The sequence below is a fragment of the Aspergillus steynii genome (assembly GCF_002849105.1).
Source record: "Aspergillus steynii IBT 23096 chromosome Unknown P170scaffold_5, whole genome shotgun sequence".
In the NCBI taxonomy this organism is placed as follows: domain Eukaryota; kingdom Fungi; phylum Ascomycota; class Eurotiomycetes; order Eurotiales; family Aspergillaceae; genus Aspergillus; species Aspergillus steynii.
In genome coordinates, this window is record NW_020194402.1 from 3,258,561 (window position 1) to 3,271,197 (window position 12,637).

Below are 12,637 nucleotides of genomic sequence, written 5' to 3' on the forward strand. Positions count from 1 at the left end.
TACCGCGATGATACCCTTGGCAAATAGATGGTATTCTAGTATAGTTACAGAGGTCCTCTTGTCTCCATGATCAGGGTGATAGATACCCTTATTGGTGCTCTTCTGTCTAGCGGGACTTGCAGAATTACAAGACTTCGCCCACTATTTTGGCTGCCTCCTTGTAAGTGTCCAAAAGCTTCTCGCACTTCTCCCTCTCTGCTTTAATACCATCATCCTCGTAAAGCAGGTCTCCAAACAAATCTTCCTTGTAAAGTTCACTCACGAGCCTGTTTTGCACTACATCCTTGCTGTGATTCACCAGAAGATGCATAATGGCTTTGGGGACCTGGTCAGCGATTGTTTCTCTTACAATGTCGAAGTACGAAGATATGAGCCGGCGGATCAGCTCGGTCTCCAGGAGTTCGCGATCAGAAAGAGCCGGCTCCGAATTTTCCTTTTACGAGTAACAATGAATCAGCCATCATTACAAGCCATTTGGCAGAAGAGACTTACCAAGGACTGAGGTTCACCGCCATACTCTGGGAGAGGTGCAAAATCTTCCGGTGGCATAAGTGGGGAGCGTAGTTCGGTACGTCGAATACTTTGAACATGGTTGGAGTCGGTTGGATGGTTAAGCTGCTTGCTATGAAACGGAGGCTGAGAGATCGAGCTAGAACCCTGGGTGCCATCCTTGCCAAAGAAGTAATTGAGGAAGGAGTCACGAGTCGAATTGGCAGTCCCGAATACAGCGTGAGGGCTCGAGTGTACACCATTTAAGGTTGCAGCAATACCGCCTTCTTGTGGCTTATTAGGATGAGGAGACTGGCTTCTTGTCGCTCTTGAGGACTGGTTCTTCGCTGAAATACTTTGCGTTTTCAGTTCTGCCTGTTGTTGTTGCTCCTCATCTTCTGGTGATGTAGATGGGGGGCCATTGAGACCCCCTAATTCTTTCAATCGTCGTTTCTCCCGTTTCTTTTTATCCTCGGCCAACGCGGCTCTACGTTCCTCGTCCTGTTTATTCTGTATGATGGAAGACATTGCCGCTGCTGCTCCCAAGAAATTCGGATGGTTGGTGTTGATATAGGCCCTTTGGATGGATATCAGAGATTCCACGTATGCTGAGCAGGGTCCCAGGCGTTCTCGGAGAAGATCAGAAACAACCTCGATGAGTTTCGCTTGAAGACGAGGGAATCGTAGAAGCTCCTGAGAGCCACAAGTATGACAAATCTTGATAAGCTCTTCGTACACGAGCTCCACACACCGTTGACTAGGAGCTTCCAGCATCTTGATTTGGGGCTTCACAAGCAAATCAAAAGCAAGCTCCGGAACAAACAAGCTGGGTCGGGGTCCGGTTGAATTGCGAATCGCAGTCCTGATATCGGGAACAGATAGGTTGTGGATTGGGTCGATCGTTTCGAGTGAGTTTCCAAATACCGAATTAAAAATGTAGTATATTCTGGCACCTCCACAAAGCTCCTTTGTAGAAATCTCGGACGAGGTTCCGTCAATCGATGATATAAAAGAAGAGGCGAATCGAGTCATTAGCTGCAGTATCAGTGATCCACGATGTTCCTTTCCGCTGAATTGTTTGTTACCGTAGCTGGCGAGTTCCTGTTGCGTTTGGCCCATGAGTGTATTCAAACGAGCCTTAATGTCAGGCAGGCGATCTCGAATGTGAGCCATCAACGTAGTGTTCAGGGTTTTCGCGAGATACTGTGTCCCACATCGATTGGCCATATTCCGATACGCAGGATGGTGTCGAAAGAAATCCACTTCGGCTTGCAGCGCGTCCGATAGCGACTTCCCGGACTGTATATCTTGTTGGGACCGATTCACAACCCCGATGAAACCAAGTTTCAAAGGGTAGACACGGCCAGACAAAATATCCATGGCGTTGGTGCCATGGTCCATCAAATCCAACTTTGTCAAAACTCCGATGGTTCTCCGGCCCATGGGGTCTACCTGGCGAGCAAGTTTGAGCGCTTCTGAGTTCACGAGATCGACATTCGCCGGGGAGACCGCTAGAATGATACTATTTGGCTTGGCGATATATTCCAATATTAAAGCCCGGGTCTGCTTCTCGATATCTGACGGCTGGTCCCCAATAGGAACCTTGGTTAGCCCTGGAAGATCAACCATGGTGAGATTGAGCACATGAGGCGAGAAGATCTTCAGATTAATCGGTTGCCTATTGATGCCTTTGTTGCTCCCGGCTATCCGTGCAGTTTCGGCTTCGATTTCCTGCTTGACCAGAGCGAAGTCTTCAAATTTCCGACCGGGAATATGATGGAACTCTCCCCATTCGTGTTGTCCAGCGACACTGGCAGCTGTGTGAGGTACATGGATTTCGTCGCTGTCCGGTCTGTCATGCCGTTCGCTAGGGATATTTATGAGTTGCAGGATCAATGGCCGTCTAGTAACAATACCGCTCCCTCTGGGTAAGAAATCTCTTCCGACAATGTTCTCGAGCACAGATGATTTGCCAGATGATTGAGAGCCTACCACAACCTAACGTATGAGTTAGTACAAGCCGGCTGAATTCATCATAGGATCGCCGAAGAAGGGACTTGCAATTTGGGGTAAGTCAAGAGAATCATTGCCGATTGTGTTGAATACAAGATCTTGTAGCTTGTTGACAGTCACGAGCAGATCCTCGCTCAATGACGCCATGTTGACCGGTAGACAATGGGTTGGTCTAAAGCTCGCGAAGAAAATGAATCGAGTTTATAGCAATATATAGAGTTTTCTTTTTTCTTTTTTCTCCCAGCCGTATCCTCGGTCAACAAGAGGACAAAAGAGGAAAGAAGAAAGTAGAAGATAAGGGGAGTTGAATTCAGGTAGAGCAGTGCTGTGTGAACTCTGCATGTAACATTGAGAATGTTGGACATCCATGAAAGCTCGTCTTGTGTTCTTTTCAGCTTGGGGATAAAGTTGGGATCCCGGTCATCATGTGACACGGTGGGTCTATGCCGACAGCAAGAATAATGTGCTCCGGAGGCGCATGCTGTTTTTAATTGCTACAACACCCAAATGCTTACTTACTACCCCTTCATCTTTCCACAGGCTATCACGACTAATATGAGTTTTACTTTACCCTTTATTTTTGTAAGAACTTCAAACGAAAGTTTTGGAAACAAAATATGTATAATCAACAACATGGGGATTCTTTCCCATTCCCTTCTTCATATTTACCCCTTGACCTTCCCCCTCCCCTTTTCTTTTGGGCTCCCCATGTGAAGTATGCGAAATTGAAACAGGCACAGAAATCGCGGTTTGGCCGTAGCGGGTATGAGCTATTCGACAAACCCAGGTCAAATGTTTTGACCTCCATTTGAACTACGATTTGCGTTATAAAATAGCCATCATACAGCTAGCTTCACAGCCTCATTTCGCAATCTGAACATAATTGGCAGGGAATAGTCCTTTTTTGCCGTGGAACTCACCAAACCACCAATCGTCATCCGGAAATTCCTAGAGCCATGATTAATCACAATTGAGACAACAAGTACCAGGGAAAATTGCCTCGTATGAGCATGGGCTCCGGGATGTGAATGCGACACAGAGTGGAACTTACAATGTTCGTAATCTGAGCGCCTTCGGGGAAACTCAGTTCGTTGTCCTCTGCAGCCTCATAGTCATACAATGCTGTTGCGCTCGGCGCAGGAGTTGAGGAAGCGACAGGGGGAGTGGCTGTAGTCGGCTCAGTGGGAGGCACTGATTCGTCTGCGCCGTGTGTGTCTTGGAAATCCGACGGGCTGTGGTTCTGCTGGTCATGTTCGACAATTTCGACGTAATTGCTTGGGAAAAGGCCTCTTTCGCCGCGGACATTAGACCCTAGCCACCAGTCCTTGTCAACCATGTCGATATCAACCACATATTCTCCCTCCTGTAGTTGAATTTCATTATCCTCCGCCTTGTCATAATCGTACTGAGCAACGGCCTGAATGCCTCCTTTGCGATTGTGAGTATCGGGATCTGCTTGATTTGTATCCTGGGCGACACCTTGCACGTTATCCTCAGGGGCCTTATCATTCGAAATAGTATGCTGGACGTCATCTGACTGGCTAGCAGATCGGTCCACTCCGTGTTCGGCCGGGAGATCAGTCTCTCCTCTGCCAACTGGCATGGCAACGCGAATAGGCGAGCTTTCACGTGCCGGAGGAGATGGGTTGGGGGGCTTTGCTTGCTCAGGTGGACCGGAACTGAATTCATAATCCTGGTATGTATGTCCTCCTTGTTGAACAGGCTCTGGCACCGGTTCGGGCACAGGTATGGGCCGGTTGGCACCCGAGATTGAGTCGAGATCCTCTTCGACGGACGGCACTGGAATATGCCTATGGGAAGTAGTAGTATGGTGTTGTGGAAGATCTCGAGGTTCGGATTCAAATCTCTCGTCTCCGATCACCGCGGCCTCGTGAGAGGCATTGCTGCGAGCGGACTTTCCTGTATGTGTTGCCAGGACAGGATCCGAGGGTCTGACGACACTAGGTGAGCTTTTCCATTCCTCGTTCCCACTGCTCTCTGTGTGGACTGGAGGTTCATATGAATCCTCTCCACGCTCCTTAGCTTTCTTCTCTGCCCATATTTGGGCGGGAGTTTTCCCCCCTTGATCGGCAAATGTTCTGCTTGCTCCATGCAAGGCTGACGGTGTTGGTTTCGACATAGAATCATTGGGGAGGGGTGGTTTTGTTCCGCTGAATGCCGGAGTAGCCCCGAATTTGTTGGAAACTTTGGGCTTTGGCAAGCTTGTAAGCCTTTCAGAATTTGGCTCAGGAAGTACCCTGGGGTTAGCAGTCGGTGCATTCGATGGCGTTGTAAATTTGTTATCAGCTAGCACGGGAGGTTCGGCTAGATTTTGTGCCTTCGAGCGAATTGCAGCGATGTCAACCTTGCCAACAGGCTCATAGGCGCCTTTGATCGGTTCTGGGCGGTCATCCTGGAGATTGCCGGTCTCGCGGGCTTGTCTTCTTATAGCTGCAATATCGACTTTCCCCACAGGCTGATAACCACCCTTAACGACGTTGCTTGAATCCTCCCTGGCTTGACCCATACTTCCACCGGAGGGTTGTTTCTCGGATTTGAGCTCATGCATATTTACTTTGGTGGGCCTGTAGGCGGGTTGAACCTTTTCCAGTTGCGTTCTTGTGACCGGGGGTGCATCAGGGCCCCAACCATCATCTGAGGACTTCCTCTCTGGTAAATCATGCGGTTGTCCGGCTGGTGTCTTATTTAGGGCAATGCCACCTGATCGAGATGGCGTAAAGACGGGCTTGGTGGAGACAGCCGGTTTAGGAGCGGTCGACAACGATTGATCACTCTCCGGGGTGTACTTGGCACCTGACGCATCGCTGACCTTTTTAATAATACCTTCGACTGTCAAATCCGCGTCCGAGCGAGCCGTTATCTGGACATGATACCCCTGGAAAAAAACGCGATGTCAGTACAATGGGTCATTGGACATTCTGACACGAAGCAGCTTACATGCAAGAACTTCGAGACTGCAGACATGTGACTTGTAAAGTAGCCTTTGGTTCTCTCGGGAACGCCCTCTCCACACCACGCAATAAGCACGTTCTTGGGTAGTCCCGTGTTAGGATCGGTCACCTTAGCAAAGCCGAACTGGATCTTGCCCTCCGAGAACTCATCGATGAGATCCGCCAGTTCGCCCTCTTAAGAAGATTTTATCAGCCATTCGACCATGCCTCATATCAGGGGAGAATCCTGTACGCACCTCCTGAACTCTGAACCTTCAGAACACTCTCTTTATTGCCCGCATCTGGCTGAAAGGCATTGATAAGGGGGGTAGAGACAGAAAACACAGCCCAATGGCTATAGGTCGGAGAGATTGCTGGAAGAGCGGAGTTAACCACGGTTTGATAGCTTTTGGATATGGAGGGCCCATTCGATGACAAGTTGAGCGTTGTCATGTCGGCAACTTTTGGGTGAAGTGCGGAAATTGGCTCTATGAATGTGTTTATATGTGCCTCAGGCGAATTATGGGCTGCTCATGGGTTATAGGGGTGAGCTATCAAGAAGGGTCTCGCTGTTGGGCAAAAGATAAAGAAAGCACGATGTCGCTGTGCTATGGTTTAAGTCTGCCTAACGGGGGACTAGTTAACTACTACTGCTGCTGCTAGGTGGCAGCTGATGTCTTACCTAATACGTGGGAACATACGTAAGTACCCGAGCCGCGTTTGGGTTTGGATTTGCCATTAGTATTATGGTTACGAGGGAGCAAAGGACGGTGGAATTATCAGAGTCATGATTCTTCACCTATAGTGTAGATTCTATGGTTCCCCTGTAGGTGTGTAGGCATAAATCCACATAAGAGGTAAGAGGTACCTGGGTAGGTACCTGGTAACTAAGGTACCTACTTACTCCGGAGTACGTACTGTGACGCCATCACCTGACCTCGAGGTTCGGAGAAAGAAAGAACCCGTACTTGCCGCCCGTTATGGAAGGAGGACTTCGGGTTGTTTTGTTTTTCCTCTTCAGCAGACATAGCTTGATCAATTGATTCATCATCATCGTTGCAATGGTATACCTTCGTTTTCATTCTACAGACGTTTATCTCCGTACGTAGGGATGTGCCTCCTTATGCAGGGTACCTACCTCTAGGTATCTGTACGTTTTAGTACATATGTACATACGTACAGATAGTGCAGTACAGTACCTTAACTCGTGAGGGGTACACCATACCTGGTACCTAGGTAGGTACCTAGCTATTGTGAGCAACGTGACGGGAGTTCGGCGGATGGGAAGAAAATTGGCCCGACCTTCCCGGACGAGGTTGTGGACGAGGGTCAGCATGTTTCCTTTGTAATTCTACATAGGTTTTATTGAATCCGCAATCATCAACCCTATCCATAAGCAGTATACCATCATTTTCATCCTAATTGTTACCAGTACTTTGCCTTACTTACCTGGGTACTCCGTATATTGGTAAAATATGGGTATAAACCTAGGTGCCTACCCTACCTGCCTAGAGTACGTAGGTACGGAGTGAAGTCTAGACCTTCCGCGCCTTCCTATGATGCCGGTGTCATTTCGGAACCGAACTCAGTTGGCATGGGGGTAAATGCATGAAAATCGTGTAACGATCATCAGACTGAAGAGAAATTCTTCCGCAGAGTGATACGCAACCGCAAATAACCCGCTGAGCCCGTGATCCAAGGGTGTGTGGGTAGGTTAGGGGGTACGATCAAGTATCATTTAACTGGTGAAAGTCAGAACATCTGGGGACTGATGGACTGAAGTTTCTAACTCCACTCGGGGAGGGGAGTAGGTCAACTACTCCGGAGTAGAACCCAATCAATAGCCTAGGCAGATTAGAAGGCGGTCAACTGACAGAAAGAATCCTGACCGCTTTACCTACAAGTGGGCTGCAGCTGATCCTAATAATAACTTCCCGGGAGCCAAGACTCTGCTCCCAGCTTGAGGCCAACGCAATCTCAGACCTTATTACAATTTCCTGCGACGAGTCCCGGTGTCCATCCCCGCGATGACTCTCGAAAATGATGAATTCAATCATGCACCGAGTAACCCAAACCTCTCTGAGGTGGGAGACTCACCTACAGGAGAGATTCTTCCAAGGGATAGGCAACTGAAAACTCCTACGTACGACTACGCATATGAAAAGTCAATGAGCCACGCAGAGGCAAAGCTTTTTTACCAACAGCACCAGTTTGCTTCTCGAAGCACTGATGGCGAGACTTCCCAGACCACAGTGCTTCCCAGCTCTTACACCTCAGCAGAAGATCCGGGCCGTGACATTCCGCTTGTCAAACCTAGGGACAGCCCAAGCCCAATAATTAACACCGCCTCTAGCGATCGCCCGGGACGGCACTCAGTTAGTGAACACTGGGGTTCATTTTCAGATACGCAGAGTCTTGATTTGCACGAAGAGTACCCAAAGAACATCATACACAGTACGGAGCAAGTCTCCAAATCTCATGCGATGTCTTCCGAGGGCCTCGGGGAACAAAGAGCCGGTGCCTCTGAAACAGACGTTGCCCGCCATGAATACGATGGACTGGCAACCATTGAAAACATGGTGAATATTACGTCAAACAGCAGTACCGTCGCATCGGAGCTGAATGTCATTTGCCGCAAAATCCAGGGCTTGTTGGAGCGGCGATCCCAGTATATTCAGCTATCCTTTCAAAGGTCTGAGGATAATCCCAAAGACAGCCCTGGCTGGGATGTTTACCCACCCCCACCGGAGCCAGCCTGGGAAAATGACAAAGACACTGGGAAAACTCATACTGAACAGAAGAGAAGAAAGATGGGCCAGGATGTTGGTGAAGATTTCAATATGGGCGAATGCCTCCCTCTCCCTGGGGAATCATCTCGGGTTTTCAAGTTGGATGAAAACAGTGTGTATCAGGTTTATGAAAATGATGCTGCCGCGGATTCAGGCCGACCGACTGTTCAAATCCCTTCATTGCGGGATTTCTACATGGACCTCGATGCGATCATAGATGTATCAACTGACGGACCCGCCAAGAGCTTTGCATTCAAACGACTTTCATATCTGGAAGGAAAGTTCCAGCTGTATACGCTATTGAATGAGTATCAGGAAATAGCCGATAGCAAGAAGGTTCCTCACAGAGACTTTTACAATGTCCGCAAGGTGGACACGCATGTCCATCACTCGGCATGTATGAATCAAAAACATCTTCTTCGTTTCATCAAAAGCAAGATGAAGAAGTCTCCTGATGAAGTTGTCTTATTCCGAGATGGAAAACACCTAACCCTAAAAGAAGTCTTTGAAAGTATCAACCTCACTGCGTACGACCTGAGTATCGACACCCTTGATATGCACGTAAGTTATCCATTTCATGACTGGTCTTCCTCATTGCTAAGTGCCTTGCAGGCGCACACCGATTCCTTCCATCGGTTTGACAAGTTCAACCTGAAGTATAACCCCGTGGGCGAATCAAGGTTACGTGAAATCTTTCTGAAGACAGACAATTATATCAAAGGAAGGTACTTGGCTGAGATAACCAAGGAAGTCATCTCCGACTTGGAATCAAGCAAGTATCAAATGGTGGAATGGCGCATCTCAATTTATGGGAGATCCATCCAAGAATGGGACAAACTAGCCGCCTGGGTAGTTGACAATAAGTTGTTTTCCCCTAATGTCCGCTGGCTTATACAAGTTCCTCGGCTTTACGACGTTTACAAGTCGAGCGGTATGATGGAAAACTTCGAGCAGGTTATCACAAACGTCTTCCAGCCGCTATTCGAAGTGACCAAAGACCCCAGCAGCCATCCAAAACTCCACATATTCCTGCAACGCGTCGTGGGCTTTGATAGTGTTGACGACGAAAGCAAAGCCGAGCGCCGACTATATAGGAAATACCCAATTCCGAAGGAATGGAATACAAAGCAGAACCCACCGTATAGCTATTGGATCTACTTCATGTTTGCAAACATTGCCTCTCTGAACACATGGAGAAAGCAGCGTGGGTTTAACACTTTCGTGTTGAGACCACATTGTGGCGAGGCTGGTGATCCCGATCATCTTGCGGTTGGATTTCTTTGCTGCCATAGCATTAGTCACGGTATTCTACTCAGAAAGGTCCCTCTGCTTCAGTATCTGTTCTATCTGGATCGAATCGGGATCGCCATGTCGCCTCTTAGCAACAACGCCCTGTTTCTGACGTATGACAAGAATCCTTGTGCTAATTTTTTCAGAAGGGGTCTGAATGTATCGTTGTCCACAGACGACCCACTGCAGTTCGCTTTTACGAAGGAGCCCTTAATAGAGGAATATTCAGTGGCCGCTCAGATATACAAATTTAGCGCGGTGGACATGTGTGAACTTGCAAAACATTCGGTCGAGCAGAGTGGATTTGAGTTAGCATTAAAGCAGAGATGGCTGGGCTCCAGCTGCTCTTTGCCGGGAGTATCTGGGAATAATGTCGCAAAGAGCAATGTCCCGGACATTCGCGAGGAATTCCGTCATCAAACCCTTGTTGGGGAACTAAAACTGTGAGCAACCCCTTATTAGGTCGCTATCGAAGAGGGCCATTGAGCTAATAAAAAATCAGCATTGAGAAATATTCTCCCGCGTCGCTAGCTGCAACTTCGCCTGCAGACACCAAGATCCATTCGAAATACAATATGCCGACGTCTAGCCAAGTTGCAACGTCGCCGTGCGCTCCCAAATCTGTGGACTTGGCCGTTGCCGTGAGCAAATCCCCTCTCAGGGCTTCTCCTGGGGCTGGTCATGTGTATCCTGAGGCCTCGGGTTCTTCTGAAGATGGCGCTGGTCAACCCGATGCGTCCGGCACAGGTACTCAGCCCATACCGGTACCTCCCACCCGACCAGACGCCTTCTCGGAACAGAAGATTTTCCCTGGTCTTGTACACGAGAGGGCGAACCGAGTAAATGTTTCAAGTCAGCCATACGAGGGAAGCGTTTCGCCCAATAACCATGGCTACTCGAATAGTTGCTCGGATTCACCCTAGGCGGGTAATCTCCCCATGCGTTGTGCTCATGTTGGTATCAGGGGTGAGTTCGAGGTGATATTGTAAGAATAATGCAAACTAGAGTGACCAAGACGGGGCGAAAAGGGAGGAGAGGTTGGAGGAGATGGCAATATTGTGGTAGGCTGCTCAAAAGCCTTTCCTTCTACGGCTGTTCAAACCAGAAAGCCGTGTCCTCGAATGGGACAAACTGACTCGGCGCACTTGTGGCTATATATACCCCATAAACCCTATGGTCCTCGATATATCGCACCCATAACAATAACCTGTCATGTTGACTTAGACTGCCCAACTTCCCCTTCGTTCGAGTACACCCCATTTCTCATGGTTTGCATCCTCTTCGGGCACACATGGCCGCTGGCTACCCCGTTTGTGTATGTACAAGCGCAAGGCATGCCATCGCTTGCAACTATTGCTTGTATTTTTTCTTGCTATTTTCTGCGCTTCCTGGAAGACGAAACCTTTGGCGTCCGTTCTGATGTCATCTTGCCTGAGTTCAACTACCGGGATGCCAGAGACCTTGCTGAGTTCATGATCATAATAGCGGGCAACACAAGGGTATCCTAGCGATAAATAGTTATATATCTGGGTCACAAAATCATCGGAGGGATACGATTCGGCGTCCTCATTGATAACCGGATTTCGCATATCAAGCCCTCTTGCTGCTGCTAGTGAGTTTCCGGCTCCCGGAGACTCAGCTGTCAGTGTCGACTCCCTGGCCGTGGGCACTGAAATACTCTCCTGCATATTGGTGACTGGAGTTTGCATTACTTCCAGGCGTCTGTTGTTCTTGCAGGTTCCCATCCAAAGACCGTCCGCCCCATGGTCACCCTGATGCGGCGACGCGTGCCAAAGACCCGGGTTGGTGTATATTCTATGAGTCGTACTAAAGGAATTACCACTGTCATATATTGTTGTCTCGGGCGAGGAACTCAGGGGAAATATGAGATCGTTTCCAAGCATAGGTGGGCTTGCGTGTCGCCCGTTCTGTGCTGGTTTGCTGCAGCTTTCGACATCCATCGAGCCGTCATGGCCAGCTGGAGGGTGAGTTAAAGGTTCCGACAGCAAAGGAATATTTCCATAGTTTTCAATAGCCGGTGATTGTTTCACCGCCGTCTTCTGCTTGTAAAATCGCAGGCATTCAAGCTCCGAAGATAGATCAGCGGCCGATTTTCGACGTGCATCCAATTTATCTAGCTGCCCAGGAAGGAGTAAATCTTCGTCATGTGAAGATTCCTCATCATCATTATCGATGGCGAAATGATCTACGGGCTGGTAGACCTGCTCATTTGGGAAAGCCGCAAGTGCCTGTTCTTTCAGCTGTTGTTCTGCTGCCTGTGCTGCGAGAGATAGTAAGTAACTTGAAATTTCTTCGTCACAACTTTCTCGGCGAGCTCGGTCAGAATAGAGGATTTTAGATGGGTTTTGGGGTGGCTTTTTAGATAGCGTGGGCGGGCTATCCAGCTCCGACTCGTCAGACGCCTCGCTACAGCTCGATGGAATGGCAGGTAGGTCTGGGACGCGAAACGAGTGTCTTCTCGTCTCATAGCGCCGCTGGAGACTGTGATATGAGAATGATGACTCAGGCGTAGTAGAGTAACCATTGTTCATTATGTCGGAATCTTGTAAACTTTCCGATCGAGCTTGAAATGGGCATTCTGGGGCATTATGTGGAATCGATCCCCCTCGAACTGAGCGCCTCCCAGTTTCCACGAGCTGGGGCGTAAACTTTCTTCTTCGGCGTATCTGAGACCCTTCTCCGCCAGTTAATGTGTCTGGCTGAGAACATGCATGGCCCTTCCATGTCTGTTCCGCTGTTCTAGGAGTATGCATGGACATGGCATTTTGTCCACGCACAGCCTTATTTTTTGCATGCTGATGTTTCTGCCATGGGCTATGTGTTGTGCGCTCATTTGTGTCTGTGCCGGGCATGGGAAGTGACGCACGATGGTCTAGTTCCACTGTGGGGTGGTGTGCAGTCAACCCCCTAGCTGAATGATGGTGGTTTGGACCGCGGCTAGCATGTTCCAGCGGGCGATCCGTCGAGCTGCGCGAGGATATCTCAATGGGTTCTGGTAAAAACCTTCTGGGCTTCTTTGACGAACAAATTTCGTTGGACATCTTTACGGGGTATGTATGTCCTTGGGCGATAAGTGGGGTAGAT

At 48.9% G+C, this 12,637-nt stretch overlaps 4 protein-coding genes across 4 annotated transcripts; 1 reads left to right on the forward strand and 3 right to left on the reverse strand.

The window, feature by feature from the left end:
• Positions 1-18: 18 nt before the first annotated feature.
• Positions 19-2,862, reverse strand: P170DRAFT_411525 (dynamin-related GTPase DNM1). The gene is made up of 3 exons (XM_024846897.1): positions 2,551-2,862; positions 493-2,487; positions 19-433 (listed from the first exon to the last, which is right to left on the reverse strand). The coding sequence occupies exons 1-3, from the start codon at positions 2,647-2,649 to the stop codon at positions 125-127; spliced, it is 2,403 nt and encodes an 800-aa protein (XP_024703880.1). The 5' UTR covers positions 2,650-2,862; the 3' UTR covers positions 19-124.
• Positions 2,863-3,070: 208 nt separating this feature from the next.
• P170DRAFT_438154 (putative actin binding protein) lies at positions 3,071-6,059 on the reverse strand. The gene is made up of 4 exons (XM_024849523.1): positions 5,711-6,059; positions 5,461-5,648; positions 3,554-5,398; positions 3,071-3,450 (listed from the first exon to the last, which is right to left on the reverse strand). Exons 1-4 carry the CDS (start codon positions 5,904-5,906, stop codon positions 3,364-3,366), a joined length of 2,316 nt encoding a protein of 771 aa, XP_024703881.1. The 5' UTR covers positions 5,907-6,059; the 3' UTR covers positions 3,071-3,363.
• A 1,421-nt stretch (positions 6,060-7,480) lies between these two features.
• P170DRAFT_427654 (AMP deaminase) lies at positions 7,481-10,455 on the forward strand (the record flags this gene model as incomplete). The annotated part of the gene is made up of 3 exons (XM_024847786.1): positions 7,481-8,803; positions 8,855-9,975; positions 10,035-10,455. The coding sequence occupies 3 exons, from the start codon at positions 7,481-7,483 to the stop codon at positions 10,453-10,455; spliced, it is 2,865 nt and encodes a 954-aa protein (XP_024703882.1).
• Positions 10,456-10,752: 297 nt separating this feature from the next.
• On the reverse strand, positions 10,753-12,594 carry P170DRAFT_359416 (uncharacterized protein; the record flags this gene model as incomplete). The annotated part of the gene is made up of 2 exons (XM_024844355.1): positions 10,753-12,248; positions 12,486-12,594. The coding sequence occupies 2 exons, from the start codon at positions 12,592-12,594 to the stop codon at positions 10,753-10,755; spliced, it is 1,605 nt and encodes a 534-aa protein (XP_024703883.1).
• Positions 12,595-12,637: the final 43 nt, after the last annotated feature.